Source organism: Microchirus variegatus (assembly GCF_963457635.1).
Source record: "Microchirus variegatus genome assembly, chromosome: 13".
Taxonomy (NCBI): domain Eukaryota; kingdom Metazoa; phylum Chordata; class Actinopteri; order Pleuronectiformes; family Soleidae; genus Microchirus; species Microchirus variegatus.
In genome coordinates, this window is record NC_139814.1 from 8979457 (window position 1) to 8998951 (window position 19495).

The 19495-nt window shown below is 40.5% G+C and overlaps 1 protein-coding gene across 2 annotated transcripts; it reads left to right on the top strand.

Moving 5' to 3' along the window:
• Positions 1-564: 564 nt before the first annotated feature.
• On the top strand, positions 565-15266 carry tfap2e (transcription factor AP-2 epsilon; the record flags this gene model as incomplete). 2 transcript variants are annotated; one of them, XM_083899750.1, is made up of 7 exons in its annotated part: positions 565-603; positions 2968-3411; positions 5265-5319; positions 9158-9389; positions 11887-12005; positions 13402-13540; positions 15005-15266. In XM_083899750.1, the coding sequence occupies 7 exons, from the start codon at positions 565-567 to the stop codon at positions 15264-15266; spliced, it is 1290 nt and encodes a 429-aa protein (XP_083755876.1). The 2 variants fall into 2 exon arrangements, with proteins under 2 accessions (XP_083755876.1, XP_083755877.1); XM_083899751.1 differs by lacking the exon at positions 565-603 and adding an exon at positions 1494-1520.
• Positions 15267-19495: the final 4229 nt, after the last annotated feature.

The following is a 19495-nucleotide window of genomic DNA, read 5'->3' on the forward strand; positions in this document are numbered from 1 at the left end:
GGTATGTTGTTTATTTAAATTTAAATAAAAAATACTAAAACTAGAGATAATAGAAAAAGCCACAAATGTTGGTTAAAAGTCAATGGAATATCAACATATGACAGTAGTAAATTGATTCGACCAATAGATATTTACATTAATTGTGTTTAAATACATTTTATAATTTTAAATTGTGAATTTATGTAAATCAGTGTAAATAACGTCTATATTCAAATGCAGAAAAACGCATCTTTTGGACATGTGTGATTATCACAGACCAGCCGTGTTTAGTTTTTTTCTTATTCAGCGCTGATCCTTTATTCCTTGTACAGCCGTGAAAGAAGTTTTCAATCAGTTCCCCCTCGACTCCTGTCACCTCCCGCCCTCTCCTGTGTCTGAACCCCCCCCCCCCCCTCCCTCCCCAACAGCGTCTCTATTCTCTCTGACTCATCCATACAAACTCCTGCATCGTCTCAAACTAAACTCACACATCTCCTGCACCTTCAGCCTCCATCCATCCATCCACCGCGTCACGTTCAGTCCATCAGTTGGTGGAGCTTCACCATCCTCATCATCACTACCACCATGCTCTGGAAATCCCGAACCAAGACTGATATTTCGCAGGTAAAAAAAAACATCACAGTTTCTTCCCTGTCTTATAAATCGCTTATTTCTTTCTTTCAGCGGCTAAAGCTCGGCAAATGGTGTCATAAGTTTTAAAATGGCTGATAATTGAACTTGTGAGTGATTTTGAGTGATTTAATTTCAGGAACATTGTTAAATGTAAAAAAATAAATAAGAAAAAGTCCTAATCTTTGGCTAAAAATACTTGAATGTTCGTGCGTAAAATCCGACTTTAATCACAACTTCTACAGCTATAGGGAATATGAGAATGTTTATTATTATTATTATTATTATTATTATTATTATAAATAATAATAATAACAATAATAATAATAGTAAAAATAATAATATTAATAAGGATGGTGGTTTTTAGCACGTTATTGTAAAGTGTACAAAATATTGCGTAAAACGTGCGTAAAACCTGGAGTGCTGTACAATACTGTGCCAGTATGTTAAAATATAGTGCCAAAAGATATTAAAGTGCACAGTGTGTGTGTGCGTGCGCGTGCGCGCGCGCGTGTATTAACAAGCGATAAGTGGATGAATATATCTCTTTAAGAGAAGTGGACCCTATCGACCCCTCCCCTCTTTCTGCCGGGTGCGCGCAAAACCTATAAGTAGTGCGCTCATGGAGAGGCTGCGGGACTCTGTGTGCGTGTGCGTGTATCTGGCATCATCATCAGCAGCAGCAGCAGTGGCTTCTTGTCATCTGTGTGTGAATAGTTCCACGGAGCAGCGAGAAAAAGAAAAGTCAATAAGTTTTGAGTTGAATGGAGCGTTAAAACCGCCTGGATTTTACATCTCGGGAATCATATTTTTTGGGTGACAGCTCGTTGGAACCGTGCGCATCGTGTTGAATTTAAAGTTTGGGAGACATCACAGTGGTCCAGATGTTAATCCACACCTATTCCGCTATGGTGAGTTTAATAAGCAGCTTCTTTTTCCTCATGTCTCTTCATCTGTAATGAGTTTTAGGATTAAATATGTTTGACCAAACCTTGAAAAGCATGCGTATTATTTACTTTTAAAAGTGGGTAAACATGTTTTTTCTTGTAAATGAGTGTATCATGAGAGTCATTTAATGAATGGATTGCGTTATTACACCTGTGGCACCAGCTGTCAACCTGAGAGAATAATTGGAGTGACTGATAATTATTGTCTTCGTGCGTTTTTATCTCGGAGTTAAACGCGTCTGTGATACGTGTGGATGATTCTCTCCCGGTGTTAAAAGGGTGAACTGCTCTGACGGTGCGTTTACTGTAGCGGGTGATGCTCTTTGTCTGCGCAGTGTCACAGCGAGTGAGACCTATGGTGACAGTGGAGCAGACACTGCGAACACTCACCATGACGCGCGACAGCAGGGTGGTCTGCGCCTCCTGGTGCTGATGCAGCCTCAACACCGTAACTTTTGTTAGGATAAAAGTAGAAACATATACAGTATATGTATATATATATATATACAGTATATATACAGTGGTGCATGTAAGTGTATGTGTGTGTGTGTGTGTGACCTGCATGGTAGTGGCCCTCTTTGCCGTGGCAGATAATGGACACAGTTCAACCACAATAGCATTGATTGATTTCGGGTGACCCAGCTTTTAAAATAAATCCAATTTTAGCAGGATACACACACACACACACACACACACACACACACACACACACACACACACACACACACACACACACACACACACACACACACACACACACACACACACACACACACACACACACACGTTTTAAGGATTCATTGATATCATGTCATTTGGACAGCCTAAACAAACCTTGAGGTTCTGCCTCATTAGGACCAGGTTTTGGTCTCCATGAGTACTACTGGGCCTAACAAATTCAGGGGTTTATGCCAAAAAAGAGCTCCTAAAGAGGTAACAAATGGTTTCACGCAGTGTTACGACTTGTATAGAGTAAGTTCACATTTTATTTCCTGCTCTTTGTGACAGAAATGACCTTCTTTTTTGTGATTATTCTGGTTGTGTGGGTCGGTGTGTGTGTTGTTGTTGTTGTTGATTAAACCCCTCCCTCCCTCTTCTGCATTACCTGTCCCTTGTCCTCTGTGCAGCATCTTGGTGGCCGTGACCTTTGTGACACTGTTAAAGCGGCGACGCCAACGGCGTCTCGTGTCGGTGCGCATCACTTCCAGCTGCTGCTATATGCAACCATCTTATAAAAATGGAAATAATTCATAATTAATTTATGTTTCTGTGTCCAAGTAAAATATTTTTTTAGCAAGTTTGTGCTTGTGTAGTTTTGTTTAGACTCTTTCCTGCCTAATCATTGCGTTTTTGTTCTTTTGATAAAGAGTTGGTAAAACAAACTTCCTAATGTTTTTCTTCTTCTCCGCAGGACCGCGCAGACGGACTCAGCGGCTCTTCGCCGGGTGGGCGCCTCTCCCAGCTCTCCTCCCTGAACCAGGCCGCCTACTCCTCGGCTCCCCCGCTCTGCCACACCCCGGCCTCTGACTTCCAGCCTCCGTACTTTCCTCCCCCTTATCCCCAGTCTTCCCTGTCATACTCCCAGAGCCAGGACTCGGCCTATTCCCACCTGTCGGACCCTTACCCCTCCATCAACTCCATCCATCAGCATCAACAAGCGGCATGGCACTCGCAGAGGTCGCGCTCCGAGGAAGGGGGGCTGCTGTCACAGTCTCACCGGGCTCTGAGCCTCGACCCCCGGCGGGAGTATGCAGCTGTGCCCCGGCTGCTCCACGGTCTCGGGGAAGGCGCTGCCGCTCTGGGGGACGGTCCTCTAGGGATGCACCTGGGACATCACGGCCTGGAGGATCTGCAGGTGACTGGAGATTTGTTTTTTTGTTTTGTTTATATTTTTCCCCTCCCGCTGAAGCAAAGTGCGTGCGTAAAAGTCACTCGGCACTTCATCCAAGCAATCATGCAAAACATATCCCTTACTTTTTCCCGATGATTTTATAAATTTTTTAAAATATATTTTATATGATTTTATAATAATCCATTATTATGAACAAGATGTTGAAAACACCTGTTATGTCTAGAACATAAACGCCGCATCAAGGCCTCGAGGTCATTTACAATATTTACTTAATACTTTACTTAATTGACTGAACACTTCACAAAATATCGCAATTTAATAAAAATGTGCTCTGTTATTTTTTTCATTAATACCTAATATTAGGCTATGTTTCCATTTTTTATTTTTTAATTACCACAATCAGGCCTTCAGGCTATTTTGAAAACGTATTTAAAAAAAAAAATAATAATCCCACGAGCACTTTTGCTGTTAATGACCATAAAGGAGATAAATTAGAACAAAATAATATTAAATATCTGGAATATTAGTTTCCATAGAAATATAATTGTGTGTTTTATTTATTATTATTGTTATTACCAATAACAGTTTCTTTTTCTATAATTTTTCATTAACATTTTCATTTTATAATGCTCTTTTTGCCACAAAAAAAATTAAAGGTAACGAAAATGTTGATATGAGGCAGCATCGTTGCGATTTCTATAGCCAATAAATGAATTAATACAATTGTATTGAAAGAAAATAACAACAAAAGTGGTGCTTATTTGGTTATACGCCAATGTATTATTCATTCGTGCACCCACACTGTTAACCTCGGTGTTATCCGGTGTCTCGCACAAAGACAAAGTGATTCCACAGCTTTTTTTTTTTTTTCCTTTTTGATTTTTCTAGAGAAGAATAGTTTCTATGGTTTATTGAGCTGCAGCCTCAGCCTCCCTGCAGCAGCAGCAGCAGCAGCAGCAGGTGCAGCTGCAGACGCTGTTGTTGCCTCCTCGCAGAAAACAGACAAACACACACTCACACACACACCGAGACCAATTGATGTTTATGGTCATTAATAGAAAAGAAACGCAGCAGCAGCATCAGCGCCAGGCGAAGAGTCAGCGCGCGGGCATGTTGCTGTTAAACGCTCCCACCTGACAAGGACCTTTATTTGATTAATGGATTATATCCTGCGCGTCTGAAGCCTCTTATAAATTCAGCACAAAGGAGAGACATCCGAGAGGAGACGCTTTTATTCCGGGAGAATTAAAAGATCAAATGAAATGGAATGGTTTTAATTCAGTCAGCGCCTGTTTTTTATGAGAATATCATTCAATATATATATATTAAAAAAATGAACATATATATATATATATATATGTATATATATATATGGGTGTAAAACATTTTTTTTCAAATAAAAGTTAAATATTTGTAATTTATATATATTTTTTTGAATTTTTTGAATTTTATTTTTGGTGCTATGATTTTAGCTCTGAAGCTGGAAAAACAAAATGGTATAACACCTCAATGAATTAAGTTAATTCAAACAAAAAGTCATTGAGTTAAGCAAACTTAAGCCAGTGAATAACACAAAAACATTTTTAGAATTTAGAACAACTTGCACTTACACGATTTATGTCAAGTTGTGTATGAAATTAAACAATGACATTTAATTTGACTTGAGGAACATAGTTTTTTACGTGGATATGGAGAGGACTCATATTCACTGTGTTTATGTGTGTGTCTGTGAGAGAGAGAGAGAAAACTAAATGTTGGACCTCTATCTTGGTTTGGCCTCAGAGAAAGTGTGTGTGTGTGTGTCCATTGATAAATGATAGTGACCGTCTGACTGTCTATCTGTCTGTCTGACACAGGGAATGGAGGAAGGATCGGCCCTGGGCATCCTCGACCACTCTGTCATTAAAAAAGGTAAGAGGTGGGAGAGAGTGCTCTGTGTGTGTCTCTGTGTGTGTGTGTGTGAGCGAGAGAGAGAGAGAGAGGAGAAGAAGTGTGTGTGTGTGTGTGAGCGAGAGAGAGAGAGAGAGGAGAAGAAGTGTGTGTGTGTGTGTGTGCATTTGTGTGCACCTATATAATTGTGCTATATGTGCTGAAGGGGGTTTTGTGTTAAGGGGCACTCCAACACCAGTCTCACTCTCTCGCTTTCTGTTGCACACACGCACACACACACGCACACGCACACACGCACACACGCACACACACACACACTATAAATAATTCTGTTTTGCTATTTCATTTGAAGTCAAGAAGTCCTCTAACACTCAGCTGCAGACTTCACCCCAAAGGCACACATTCTTAATGAACTGTTCATGGTCATATGAGAGAGAGAGAGAGAGGGAGAGAGAGGGAGAGAGAGAGAGAGAGAGAGAGAGAGAGAGAGAGAGAGAGAGAGAGAGAGAGAGAGAGAGAGTGTGTGTGTGTGCGTGTGTGTGTGAGTGAAAAAGAGAAGGATTAGAGTTGAGAGGAGAGAGAGGGAAGTGGGCCAAGGCATAAAAGGAAAGAGGAAGACGATAAAAGAGGAGTTGTATATATATATATATATATATATGTATATATATGACGGCTCTAATAACAGTGGAGTGTGAGCGGCAGAAAACACAGGGGCACGATTAGAAAACTCAAGTTGGATTTGAAGCTGGTGCGCTGTGATAGTGTGAAAATCTCACTCAGCCAAACCCCCTTGGTACAGACAGTCTGCTGGAGTGTAGTGGTGCATTAAAAAAAAGAAACAAATTGCTTTTATTTATTTTTCCTTATGCATTTTCTTCATTATTGAGTGAAAATAATTGAAAACCTGTCTTTGGTATAGAAACTCCACAGTTCTAATTCAACATATTCATCTGACTGGTTCTGACGTCTCGGTGCCATAAAGTTTTCACAATAACAGAGATGTAATCCTCCTGAATCAAGTCCCAGAGGAAGAAGAAGCTCAGTGTATGTGCTGATTCCAAAGACAGACAAACAGAGATACCACTTGTTTGACACACGTTTAGAAAGTGATCAGTCACCACAGTGAGAGTCTTCTCTGGCACAGCGGCAGCAAGGAGAAACAAAACAGCCATTGTGAATAAGAAAAGCCAAAAAGGAGAAGAAAACAGAAAGAAAGAAAGAGATGGGGGGAGAAGAGAGATGATTAGAGAGGGAGAGAAAAGAGAGGGAGGGGTCAACAGAGAGGAAACTGTCCTCAATACTGTTTCATCCACTGGCTGTGATTGTCAGCAATTGGATTTTAGGAGATTTCTCTTATCAGTATGTTGGGGAATCGTTGCTGTGAGGACACACACACACACACACACACACACACACACACACACACACACACACACACACACACACACACACACACACACACACACACACACACACACACACACACACACACACACACACACACACACACATTCTTGTACTCGCAGCATACTGAGGACCACCATTTCCACTATAAATCAACACAATTACAAATATCTATTTCATAAATGACATCTATAAAGAACGACTGGGTGCAGTACCATAAAATGTCTGCAGGTGGAACTGGGTTTTGTACCAAATTTAGGATCTCTGTTAAAAAAACAGGGTATAGCATGTTTACAACCTATGGAAGTGATTTCAATGAAAACAAAGTGAGGACCGGCCAAAATGTCCTCACTTTGTTGGTTAAAAACCCTCACTGGTCCTCAGTATACAGCAAGTACAAGAACACACACACACACGAACACACGCACGACTTAAGGGGCATGTTTTTCACATTCTGAATTGGTGTAGCTTACTATGAAAATAAACGAGGAACGTCATCCTTTTTGGTCTGTAAAGGGATCCGTATGTAGTTCCCTGATGCTCTAGGGCATGAGTTCTCAAAGTGCGGCCCGCAGTGAATTACAGTTGATAGTTTTAATCCAGGAGGTACTAAGCTTGTTAAATGTTTATTGGACATTACTGGATACAGACCAATAAGTGTAAACAAAAATACTGGGTATTTACCTGGTTTCTATATGGTGAATTTTAGTGTATTATTGGGTAATAAGCTGGTAATAAGCAGGTAGCTACAGCCCCCAATTACTAGCTATTTACCCAGTAAATATATGGTAACAGAAATGTGTTACTTAGTATTAACCTGTAATTAGAAAGTAAGAACAATGGCCAAAATACTGGGTAATTACCCAGTAAATTATAAAGCGTTATTATATTAATGCTTAAATTACATTATATTAACGCTTATATTACTTAAAGCTAAACTGTAGAACTGCAATCTGGTCATTAAAATGATTACAAATGGGATTTATTTCTGTCTTTTTTCCTTTGGCGGCCCTCAGTCCAATGTTGGGTTCCTAAATTGGCCCTCAGGTATCAAAACTTTGAGAACCCCTGCTGTAGGGAAAGGGAAGGGTGAGAGGAGGAGTTTTGGAGATTTGTTGCAATCTGCAGTCTCACCAATAGATGTCACTAATTCTTACACACTGGACCTTTGAGCTAAACTAAAGTGTCCAAAATGTTCTCTTTTGCACTCATAGACTGGCTGATTCTAGGTTTAAGGTTAAGTCATTTTTGGGGGTGTACATTTATTCACTGTTTACATCTGATCTGGGGTTAAATTGGAGTTAATGAGAGGCGGGTCGACAGCCTATCACAGCACCTCATTTTTTAGTGTTAGCATCAAATATTCAAAAAGAATATGCAGCAGTATCAGCAGCACATTTTCACACACAATTACTCGGAACTGTCCAGGTGTTTAAAACATAAACACTGCTTGTTAGGACACTGTATTCAGATTTTTAATAGGTAATTTTTTACTTTCTTTTGAGTTTAAACAAACTCCGTTCAATGGGAGAATTAAATTAAAAACCAAAAACTTACACTGTAAAAGGAAAATGGTTTACAAACCTCTTAAAAGTACATTCAAACTAAAGTACACATGTTCTCCTCACATAACTTGGTAAATTTTATTTTGAATGAACTTAATTTAGGCGTTACCAATTGAAGAATTAAAGTAATATCTATTTTCTTTTTACATTTTTTCCCAAAAAAGCTTAGTAAATTCAATAAAATAACAATAAAAGCTTCAGCATGATTACGTTAAATAGGAATGTATTCAGTGTAAAATATTGGCCACAGTGATAGCACATAGTCCTGAAAAAATATTAAATGTTATGTATTTAAAAAATAAATAAATAAAACTAACTTTAAACCAATAGGTAATCTGTTCCAAAAACGAAATATACAAACATATAAATATGTGGTACTGGATGAATCCGGGGGTAATCTCATCAAAACACAGCAAAGATAATCAGGGTCAGATCTCTCTGCCAACTCTCACATCTGTTTTTAAAACCTTGCTGCAAGTTAGCAGTTGATGCACAATTACACACAGATCAGCCTTAAAAGTTTCACGTAGTGCAGAGAGAGTGAGTGCAAATTGAGCTCTTGTAGGTGTGAAATGAAGCTATTTGAAAATGCACAACTGTAATGAAACAAGCTGCAGTTTTAGGCAACAGAATCAACAAGCAGCGCTCCGGATTTAGAGCTGTAGACGCAGGGGAGAAGATTACGCTGCATAGATTAGTGAGGAGAGGAGGAGCTCGCTGTCACACAGTCATTCACACAGCACTATTGTCACGTTTAGGATTGATGATCTTTATTCATCGTTTACCTCTTTTGTTTGTCTGTGTGTGCTGTTGTTGTCACTGCCCGTCCTGTCTGAGTATATTGTGTTGTTTGTGTATAAATAAGTTAAAACTTTTCTTCTCATTCCCAGTTCCTATCCCGTCCAAGCTGAACGGTTCGTCCTTGTCGGCCTTGTCCCTATGTAAGGAGGGTCTCAGTATGGGCTGCGTTTCCAACCCAGCCGAGGTGTTCTGTTCTGTCCCGGGTCGTCTGTCCCTGCTCAGCTCCACCTCCAAGTACAAAGTGACGGTCGGGGAGGTGCAGCGCCGCCTTTCTCCACCTGAGTGCCTCAACGCGTCTCTGCTGGGCGGAGTCCTCCGCAGGTGAGAAGAGGATGGAGGGAACGAGGGAGTGTGATGTTGTTCTAGAGAGCGAGGATCTGAAGTCGATACAAAAATGTGTCTTAAATGAGTTGTTTGCCTTTTTGATTCTGGACTCTTCTAATATCTGTATAGTTTTTTTTTTGGACCTAATAAAGGTTCCTACACTGGAATTAAGTTAATTCAAGCTTTAAAAGGCAACTTGTATGAACTTCATTTATCGAAGTGTTACCTAATTAAATGTTTTCATACTTTGGTTGATAATATCTCAATGAAATATGTTCATACGAGCTAAAATTTCAGACAACTTGCTTACTTTAGTTTGAATTAAATGTGCATTTTGTAATAAATCTAAAGCAACTGGCCATCAAATCCTCCTAATATGTCACAGAGACTCAGGAATAATGTTCATATAACAAACTGAACTCACCAACAACAACAGTACAGACAAAATATTTGCATTAAAAAATATATTTTGCAGACTGCAAATCATGTTTTGGCATGTGGTGCCACCTACCGCCGTCTACCAATCGTTGCAGTCAGTAGAGTCTCAGCTGCAGAGCAACCATGGGTTGCCAGTTACGTCAGAAAACGAAACCTAAAAGACCTCTGTATTTTGAATTTGAATGTAGTAACTGTATTTGGCCACATTCTTACATAATATGGCAGCTTTAACATCTTTATGAAGCACTAACAACCAAATGTATAGTTATAAACCACTTCTGACTGACGTTATTGTGTTTTAGATCTTAGCTTTTAACCAAAGGCCCAGTGCTAAGGACCCAGTGTGCGTCATCGGACTAAATCACAAGAGAAGCAATGTGGTTTAATGAATCACAGCCTCAGGGTTTTATGACTGGTTGTCAAAGGCTAAAGTACTTTAAGGGTTAGGGTAATTAAAAGACATTTAAGAAAAATAAATGCATACTATGAATAATAATCCCTTCGATATCACCCACTACATTGTACTTTTATTCTCTTCAGTTATTTGGCATATTACTGTAATAGAGTGTGGCTGAAAGTAAGATTTACATGTATACATACATGTACATGTATAATTGAGAATACAACTGTATTCTGACTTAAAGTACAGTCGTGTAAAAAAATAGTGACATCTGAAGGTGAGACTGCAGATTGCAATAAACGGAATAATTGTCTGCGCTCCCCTCCCTTTACCGAAAGCTTGAAGAAACTACGGTAGGCTTATATTAAGGTCGCAAAAGCAAAATTATTTAAATTTTAAAGTGATTATACACTTGTAAAAACATACTTAGTATTATATTCAATTTCTGCCAAGAAAACATCCTAAAATATTACACAGTGGGCCTTAAAGTAAGGTTTCTAATGCAGGAATTAATAAAAGGGCTATTTCGTCTCTCACTGCTGTGGGTCCATCGAATGTCAAGAATGTTTCTTAGAAATGGTAAATGAAGATGACTGGATGAGAGTAGACAAGGAAGACACAAGTAATACATCAGGGATGAAAGCAAAATAAAGAAATAAATACAAGACGCCATTAGTTCTGACAGGGGACATAGGGAGAAGTTAGCCTCTCTTTCTCTCTCTCTCTCTCACACACACACACACACACACACACACACACACACACACACACACACACACACACACACACACACACACACACACACACACACACACACACACATATTCTTGTACTTGCTGCATACCGAGGACTGGGTTGCTGACAAAGTGAGGACCAGCATTTCCACTTTATAAATCAACACAATTACAAATATCTACTTCATGAATGACATCTACAAAGAACTACTGATTGCAGTACCATAAAATGTCTGCAGGTATAGCCCCAGAGCAAAAAGGGCTGGGACTAGGACTTATTTTTTTTGGTCCAAAATTTGACAAATGTTTTGACAAATTGAGAATAGCATGTTATAGCAACCTAAGGAAGTGATTTCAATGAAAACAAAGTGAGGACCGGCCAAAATGTCCTCACGCCGTAAAAATTACCTCACTTTGTTGGTTAAAAACCCTCACTGGTCCTCAGTATGCCACAAGTACAAGAACACACACACACACACACACACACACACAAGTTCTTTACCACAGACATGATCTAGAAACACAAACGCACACACAAATACACCACAGCAAAACCAATAAAGTCAAACGCACCCTGGGCACAGGTTCACACAGCTATTTGTCTTAGGACACTGCATGGACTTACATTCATCTGGACGGTCTAAACACTGCATTATCTCTAACCATAACCAGTTAATGCCTAACCTTAACCTAACCACAATCACAAATCTTAGCCCGAAACATTACCAGATCCTCAGAAATTAGGTTCTGCTTCATTAGGACCAGGTTTTAGTTTCATTGTGGACTACGGGTCCTGACAAGGTCAGTGTTTATGCCAGAAAAAGGTCCTGAAGAGGCAACAAATACAAGTAAATGCACACACTCACACTCACACTCAGGAGCATCTCCTAAAAAGTGCTCTCTCTGTCTCCTCCCCCCCCAGGGCGAAGTCAAAGAATGGTGGCCGCTGTCTGAGAGAGCGTCTGGAGAAGATTGGCCTCAACCTGCCCGCCGGGCGACGCAAGGCAGCCAACGTCACTCTCCTAACATCTCTAGTGGAGGGTAGGGAAACGCACACACACAAACGCACACACACACACACACACACACACACACACACACACACACACACACACACACACACACACACACACACACACACACACACACACACACACACACACACACACAAACACACACACACACACGCACACACACACACACACACACACACACACATACACACACACACTCACGCACACAGACACACACACATTCTTGTACTTGCTGCATACTGAGGACTGGGTTGCTGACAAAGTGAGGACCAGCATTTCCACTTTATAAATCAACACAATTACAAATATCTACTTCATGAATGACATATACAAAGAACTACTGGTTGCAGTACCATAAAATGTTTGTAGGTGGAGCCCCAGAGCAAAAAGGGCTTGAAAACATTTTCGATTTTGTTTTTTTTTTTAATTTTTGGTTAAACATTTTACAAAAACATCATACTTGTACTACTATGTCTACCAAAATTAAAAAAAAAATTTGACCAAAAATGTCATACTATACTATGTCATCCAAAATTTGAAAAAAAAATTTGACTCAAAATTTGACAAAAACGTCTTACTATACTATGTCATCCAAAAGTTGAAAAAAAATTGAAAAAAAATGTTGGTCCAAAATTTGACAAAAAAGTCTATACTATACTATGTCGTCCAAAATTAGATTTTTTTTTTTTTTTTTACAAATTGAGTATAGCATGACAAGCAACCTAAGGAAGTGATTTCAATGAAAACAAAGTGAGGACCGGCCAAAATGTCTTCACTCTGTAAAACTTTGTTGGTTAAAAACCCTCACTGGTCCCTCAGTATGCTGCAAGTACAAGAACACACACACACACACACACACACACACACACACACACACACACACACACACACACACACACACACACACACACACACACACACACACACACACACACACACACACACAAACACACCCACACACACACACACTCACGCACACAAACGCACACACACACACACAGCCACAGTGACCTGCATGTATCCTGACAGATTGAGGCACATATTCACATTGAAATATCCTCACATGAACAGACATGAATAAACAGTCATAACTGATGCTTTTGTGTGCACATACACACAAGGTGCTGCTGCTGCCTCATAAAGCCAAAGTGCAGTGAACTGTTTGAGCAGCAAAAGTGAGAAAAACGGCTGCAGAGTCTCTCTTGACCCTGACCTGAACTGACCCGGCGATTGTGCGTCACTTAAACCCCATTTACGTGGATAATTACTGTAATGTTGACCAAGTGACCCCTGAAAAACACACAGAAGTACAACAGTAGCTGCTTTCCCCTTTAGCTAATGGAGAAAAGAGTGTGTTTTTGTACTTGTTTTTGCTTCACTCTCCTCTTCCTCCTGCTCCTCAGGTGAGGCTGTCCATCTGGCGCGGGACTTTGGTTACGTGTGCGAGACAGAGTTTCCAGCCAGAGCCACAGCTGAGTATCTGTGCAGGCAGAGCGAACCAGAGCAGCTCCCAACACGGCGCAGCATGCTGCTCGCCACCAAGTGAGTCTCACCGTCCGAGCACTGATTATTTCAGGCTAGAGCTGCAACTAATGCTTATTTTTCATAATCGAATAATCTGTCGATTATTTTCTCGATTAATAGAATAATTGTTTGCTGTATAAAAAATGTTTAATGTGTTTAAAAAAAATGTTGATCAGTGTTCAACATTTTTGAACCTGGAAATGATGATGTACTCAAATGTCTTGTTTTGTCCACAAATGATTTCTTTGTTATCTGGAGAAAAGAAAGCAGAAAATAGAGGCTAAAACGATCAGAAATCTTGTTTTGATAATAAACCGATTATCAAAATAGTTGATTCATTTAGTAATCGATTAAAGGTGCATTATGTAATAAATCTAAAGCAACTGGCCATAAAATCCTCCTAATATGTCACAGAGACTCAGGAATAATGTTCATATAACAAACTGAACTCACTAACAACAACAGTACAGACAAAATATTTGCAAATCATGTTTTGGCGTCATGTGGCGCCACCTACCGCCGTCTACCAATCATTGCAGTCAGTAGAGTCTCAGCTGCCGAGCAACCACGGGTTGCCAGTTGAGTCAGAAAACAAAATCTAAAAGACCTCGGTATTTTGAATTTGAATGTAGTAACCGTTTTTGGCCACATTCTTACATATGGCACCTTTAATAATCGTTCTCTTTTTTTGTGCCCACCACCGATCTCAATGTCACAACTTTTACCCACTGGTCAAAAAAAATAGTTGAATCCCGGGTTAAAAAAGGGTTTAAAAAAGAAGAAGAATAACACATTTACGTCAGGATTATTTATTACGATCCGTTTGTCAGTCAAGTTATTAGGTTGTCAGTTAGTTATAAGATGATACTCATACAAATACCACAACCACGGACATATTCAGCTGACAGTTACCACACACCACGGCTTATTGAAAAGTAAACCATAGCAAACCATCGCTTGTGCGCACCGGCCGGCTATTGACAAAAGATCGTAAAATAAAAATAAATGTTACGCAACAATGACGTCAGTAATCCATAATATGGGCCTAAAGTAAGATAATACAATGGTTTTCATCATTTTTTATTTCTCTATTAACAAAGAAAATACTTAATTTGTAGCAGACTCGTTTCGCTGCTTTCAGCGCCATCTTTGTTATGTCAAAACACGCAATGCATTCTGGGTAGCCCTTGCTCCCAAGGGTGGTCTCGGAAAATCTCAATATTGAGGGCGATACAGCCCTTAAACTCACACCTCAACTTAATTTTTCTGAGAATCGGGACAGCACTTGCACTAGAGGGAGCGCACATTTTTGAGATTGAGGGTTAAGATTGAGGGTTAAGCAAGGAATTGGAATTCAGCCTTATTTTTCTGAAAAACGTACTTGAATCATTTTGATATAAAACTGAACCTGAGCCTCAGTGTGAGCCACAAACCTCTCGAATAATAAATACTAAACAAATGCAACCTCTTGTTTCCTCTCAGGGAAGTGTGTAAGGAGTTTGTGGACCTCATGTCCCAGGACCGTTCCCCGCTAGGTGGCAGTCGACCCACCCCGTGTCTGGAGCCTGGAGTCCAGGGAAGCCTCACCCACTTCAGCCTGCTCACCCACGGCTTCGGAGGCCCCGCCATCTGCGCCGCACTCTCCGCCTTCCAGAGCTACCTGATCGAGGCCATCAAAATGCTGGACAAAGGAGAAGGTGGAGGGAAGAGCCACCATGACAAGGAGATGAAGCACCGCAAATAGAGGAAGAACAAACAAAAGTGGGGTGACGTGGATGGATGGATGAGAGGCAGAGAGGAAGAGGAAAAAGAGAGGGGGAGGGGGGAAAGAGACTTACATGTGCCCCTCTGTGTCTTTGACCTTTGCCCTCAGGATAAAAACTTGAGACTTTTTACCTCTCAGAGACCCCTCACATCAAGGAGGTGGGGATTATGATGATATCTGTACTGTAATACTGTATGTGTCCACAACCACCTCACTCCAAACGACGCATGGACCTCTTCTTCTTCTTCTTCTTCTTCTCAGTAGCTGGTTTGTGTCACAATGGCGTCGACAAAATGACAAAAATCTTCAGGACGAGTTCCTACACATGGCAGTCATTTATGGTTTTTGTTTACCCCATTTTATATACTCAAGTAGGGCTGGGCATCCAACTTCAATACTTCTGGTGTATCAATCAAATACTGGGCTGGGTATCAAATTTCATGACTTCTGTGACATGGTGGTGCTTGTTTAATGAATGGATGTAGAGAAGATCTAAAGTGCACTAAAACTAAAGGATTTTACCGTAATGTGCGATACTTTGGTGAAAATGGACTTCATAACATGGATACTGTATGGAAATGTGTTAACAATACCCAGCCCTATACTCTCATCCTTACCTTTACCTACACACACACACACACAAACACATTCACATGCACTTACACTTTTTTTTGGACCAAACTCACCTTGGGAAACATCGTAAGCCATATCTGAGAGAACAACCTGCTCTCTGCTCCTCTGGAGAGTTTTGCGGGACTTTTAACGCCACCTGATTGGACGAGCATAAACTTCCATGTGTGGTTATTTGTAGCAGGGGGTCATGGGAAATGGAGTTCTCTGGGGAAACTGGCAGTGAGGGTCAGGGGGAGGAGTCAAAGTGGCAGCTAAAGGAGATTTGTTTTATTTTGAAGTACGACGTGCTGGTAACTTAAAAACAAAAAAAACAAAACGCAAATCATTTTGTACTTTCTGTGTCAGTTTATTATTAATGTTATTACTGTTGTTGTTATTATTATTATTATTATTATTGTATTACGGCATAAATGTAATATATTATTAAAGAATTAAGAACTGAGCACCTGGGTTTTATGACTGTTTTTATGTTTTAATCTAAAACGACCAAAACATAACACCACCTTTAGCTTAAAATTCAGCTTTTATTGCATTGATCATAATATTTTAATTGATTACTGCAGGCAAAGTCTGTCCACTCTTCAACAGTAAAGGTTGTGACCAGGTCTAACTTACACTTTAGTTCATTATTGATTATTCTCTGGTCTGTGATTGATTGATTGACTGAGTGAATTGTTGAGTTCATAACAATGTCAGATGATTATAAAAAGAAAATTGCAGTGTGAGACTTTTATGACTCACATGAGGGTCATGGGGAAGCTGGAGGCAAACCCAGCTGACATAGGGCAAAGGGCAGGGAACACCCTGGACAGGTCAACGGTCCATCATAGGACCAACATATAGAGACAAAGAACCACAACACTCCTATGGTCAGTTTAGTGTCCAATTAAGCGCTGCATGGTTTGGACTGTGAGAGGAAACTGGAATAGCACGAGAAGAACATCCAAACTCCACACAGAAAGGCCCTCGCTCCAAATGGGATTCAGATCAGTGACCTTCTCGCTGTGACGCAACAGTGCAAGCCAATACTTTGCCGCATGGCTCCCTTTAAAGTGGAATTATGCAGGATTTGTACCATAATTTAACAGGAATCATTGTGATGGTTAAATGTCCTGTTGTGCGAAGATAGGGAGCTATCTCCACTCCTGCCACTGACCCAGAGTCCTCAGAATCAGGAAGTTAGAAGTCATGCAAGCACTACTACATACACACACTCCCCTAAGTGTGTGTATGTAGTAAGTGAGGAAGAGGAAAAGACTGTCTGACAGAATGAGGGGCCACACATTTTCTGAATGTCGAAAAGCATGGAAAATAGATGCTGAAAGGCATGGATATGGCTCCACAGCTTGGCTCCGTTGAAAATAAATGCACATGGCCAGGAGAGGGGACAGGAGGGGTGGGCTCTGTAGAGAAAAAGGTGGGAAAGTGACCAAACTTGCATAGTTTTGCTTTTTTTTTCTTCTTCTTGATTCATTTCCTGGTGTAGTGGTTAGCACTCTTGCCTTTGCAGCAAGAAGACCCGGGTTCCTGGGTTCGAGCTGCGTTTGGAACAACTTCAGAACAAGGGTCTTTCTGCAAGGAGTTTGCATGTTCTCCCCGTGTGTGCGTGGGTTTTCTCCGGGTTCTCCGGCTTCCTCCCACAGTCCAGCGAAAACATGAAGAGACGAATTCTGTAGACAACAGTGCGAAGGCAGAATAATGTTTTTCCCTTAAAGTCTCTATATGTGGCCCTGTGATGGACTGGCGAACTGTCCAGGGTGTACCCCGCCTATCCCCCAATGTCTGCTGAAATAGGCATAGCACCCCCCGCGACCCTCTGGTGGAGGATAAAGCGGTAGATAATGGATGGATGGATGGATTCATTTCCAGCAAATCAATGAATCAACTGCTGATGTAACTTCTGATTGAACTGGAGCAAGCCTGAATGCTGGCTTTGCCTTGCCTGTCAAACCTTCCGTGTGCACAAAAAAAGGGATCTCTCTAGAAAACGAGGGCCCCTCTCAGGCGTTAGCAAGGCCCCACGGAGTTGATGGCATCTGGTGCGCCACCCAGTGCCTAACACACCTCCTCAAACTATCTGCTCCGAGCATTGTTGCCACGTCTGACCTCTACCCCGTGCTCTTTCACTTTATTTAAACAGGAAAGAGATATACTCCACACAGATATTACGCTCTATCCTGGGACTGCACACATACATGTGCATACCAGCCCTATCTCCTCTTCTCTCCTCCCATCTCATTACCCTCCTGTGTCAACCATCCCCTCCTCCCTCTCTGCCTCCATCCCTTCATCTCCCTCCCTGTAACCTAACCACTCTCCCTCCTCCTCCTCCTCACCCTCTACCCTGCTCTCTCCCTCTATCTGACACTCAGCGGGGCTGCGCTCCATCTCTCTCTGCGCCTGCAGGCAAACATATGCTGCTCTTCCCGTCAGATTCCGGTGTGTTTGAGAGAGGAGGGATTGTTTAATGTTTATTAATCACCTGTCTGTGCGTGGTGGAGGGAGGAGACGGGAGATAGAACCACACACACACACATACACACAGAATTTATCTCTCACATATTCAGCTGTGATTTTCACTAGCGTGGCCTGGTTTTCCCACACACAGATGTGTACAAGTGTGCTCATTTACTGTAGTAACTGTAATTACAGGAGCTACTTGTATGCATCACTTAAGTTAGGTGTTCACGTGAAATCTGACTGTTACTTAAACAAATAATATACAATGATTAAAAAGGTAATTTAAAATGAAATGTGTCTATAGTTATTGCAGGTATTACCTGAATTACCTTTCTTAGACAAGCAGGGAATTGTTTTATGTGTGTGTGTGTGAGTGAGAGAGTACACAATGGCTCAGCAAAGAACCATCTACAGCTTATATAGACTGAAAAAAAAACACATAGGATAGGATACTGACACTTACTGTAAATAAGATTAGAAAACCTATCTACAGCTTATTTATATTAACTAAGACATTAAGTGTCATTATTTCTTCAATATGAAACAAATTCATTGTACATTTGGAGACTATTTTTCACAAAAACATTAGGTCTGTAAGTGTCTTTTAAATAAAAAAGTAATGTGATTTCAGTTACAATAAACTGAAAGTGGTTTGTGGACAAAACATTCAAATATTGTCATTTTGAAGTCTGAGAAGAAATTATCATCATAAAAAAAACAACTTTGTTTTAGCTCTACAAGCCATGAAAATATTGAAACTTTGAAATCAAGATCATTTTTTAAGCATATTTACATATTTAAGAATGATCGACTAAATAGAACTATATGTTACACTTTTGAGGAGTTGAACTGGTTGAACATCACACGTCATGATTTTACTCCTTGCTAAACTTAACTTATTAACTACTCCTATTTTGATGTAGTTTTTGATGTTCAGTGACAGGAAGTAACATTCTACTCTTCACGTACAAACACGAGTGAGCGTACATTAGCCATGCACACACTTGTCGAGAACAACTGCACAAGTACATGGGGAAAAGTACACAGCCAGAAGGCTGTTCTTTCTCTTTCTATGTGCAGATGAGCAGAGAGGAAGCACCACAGGGACAAAGAGC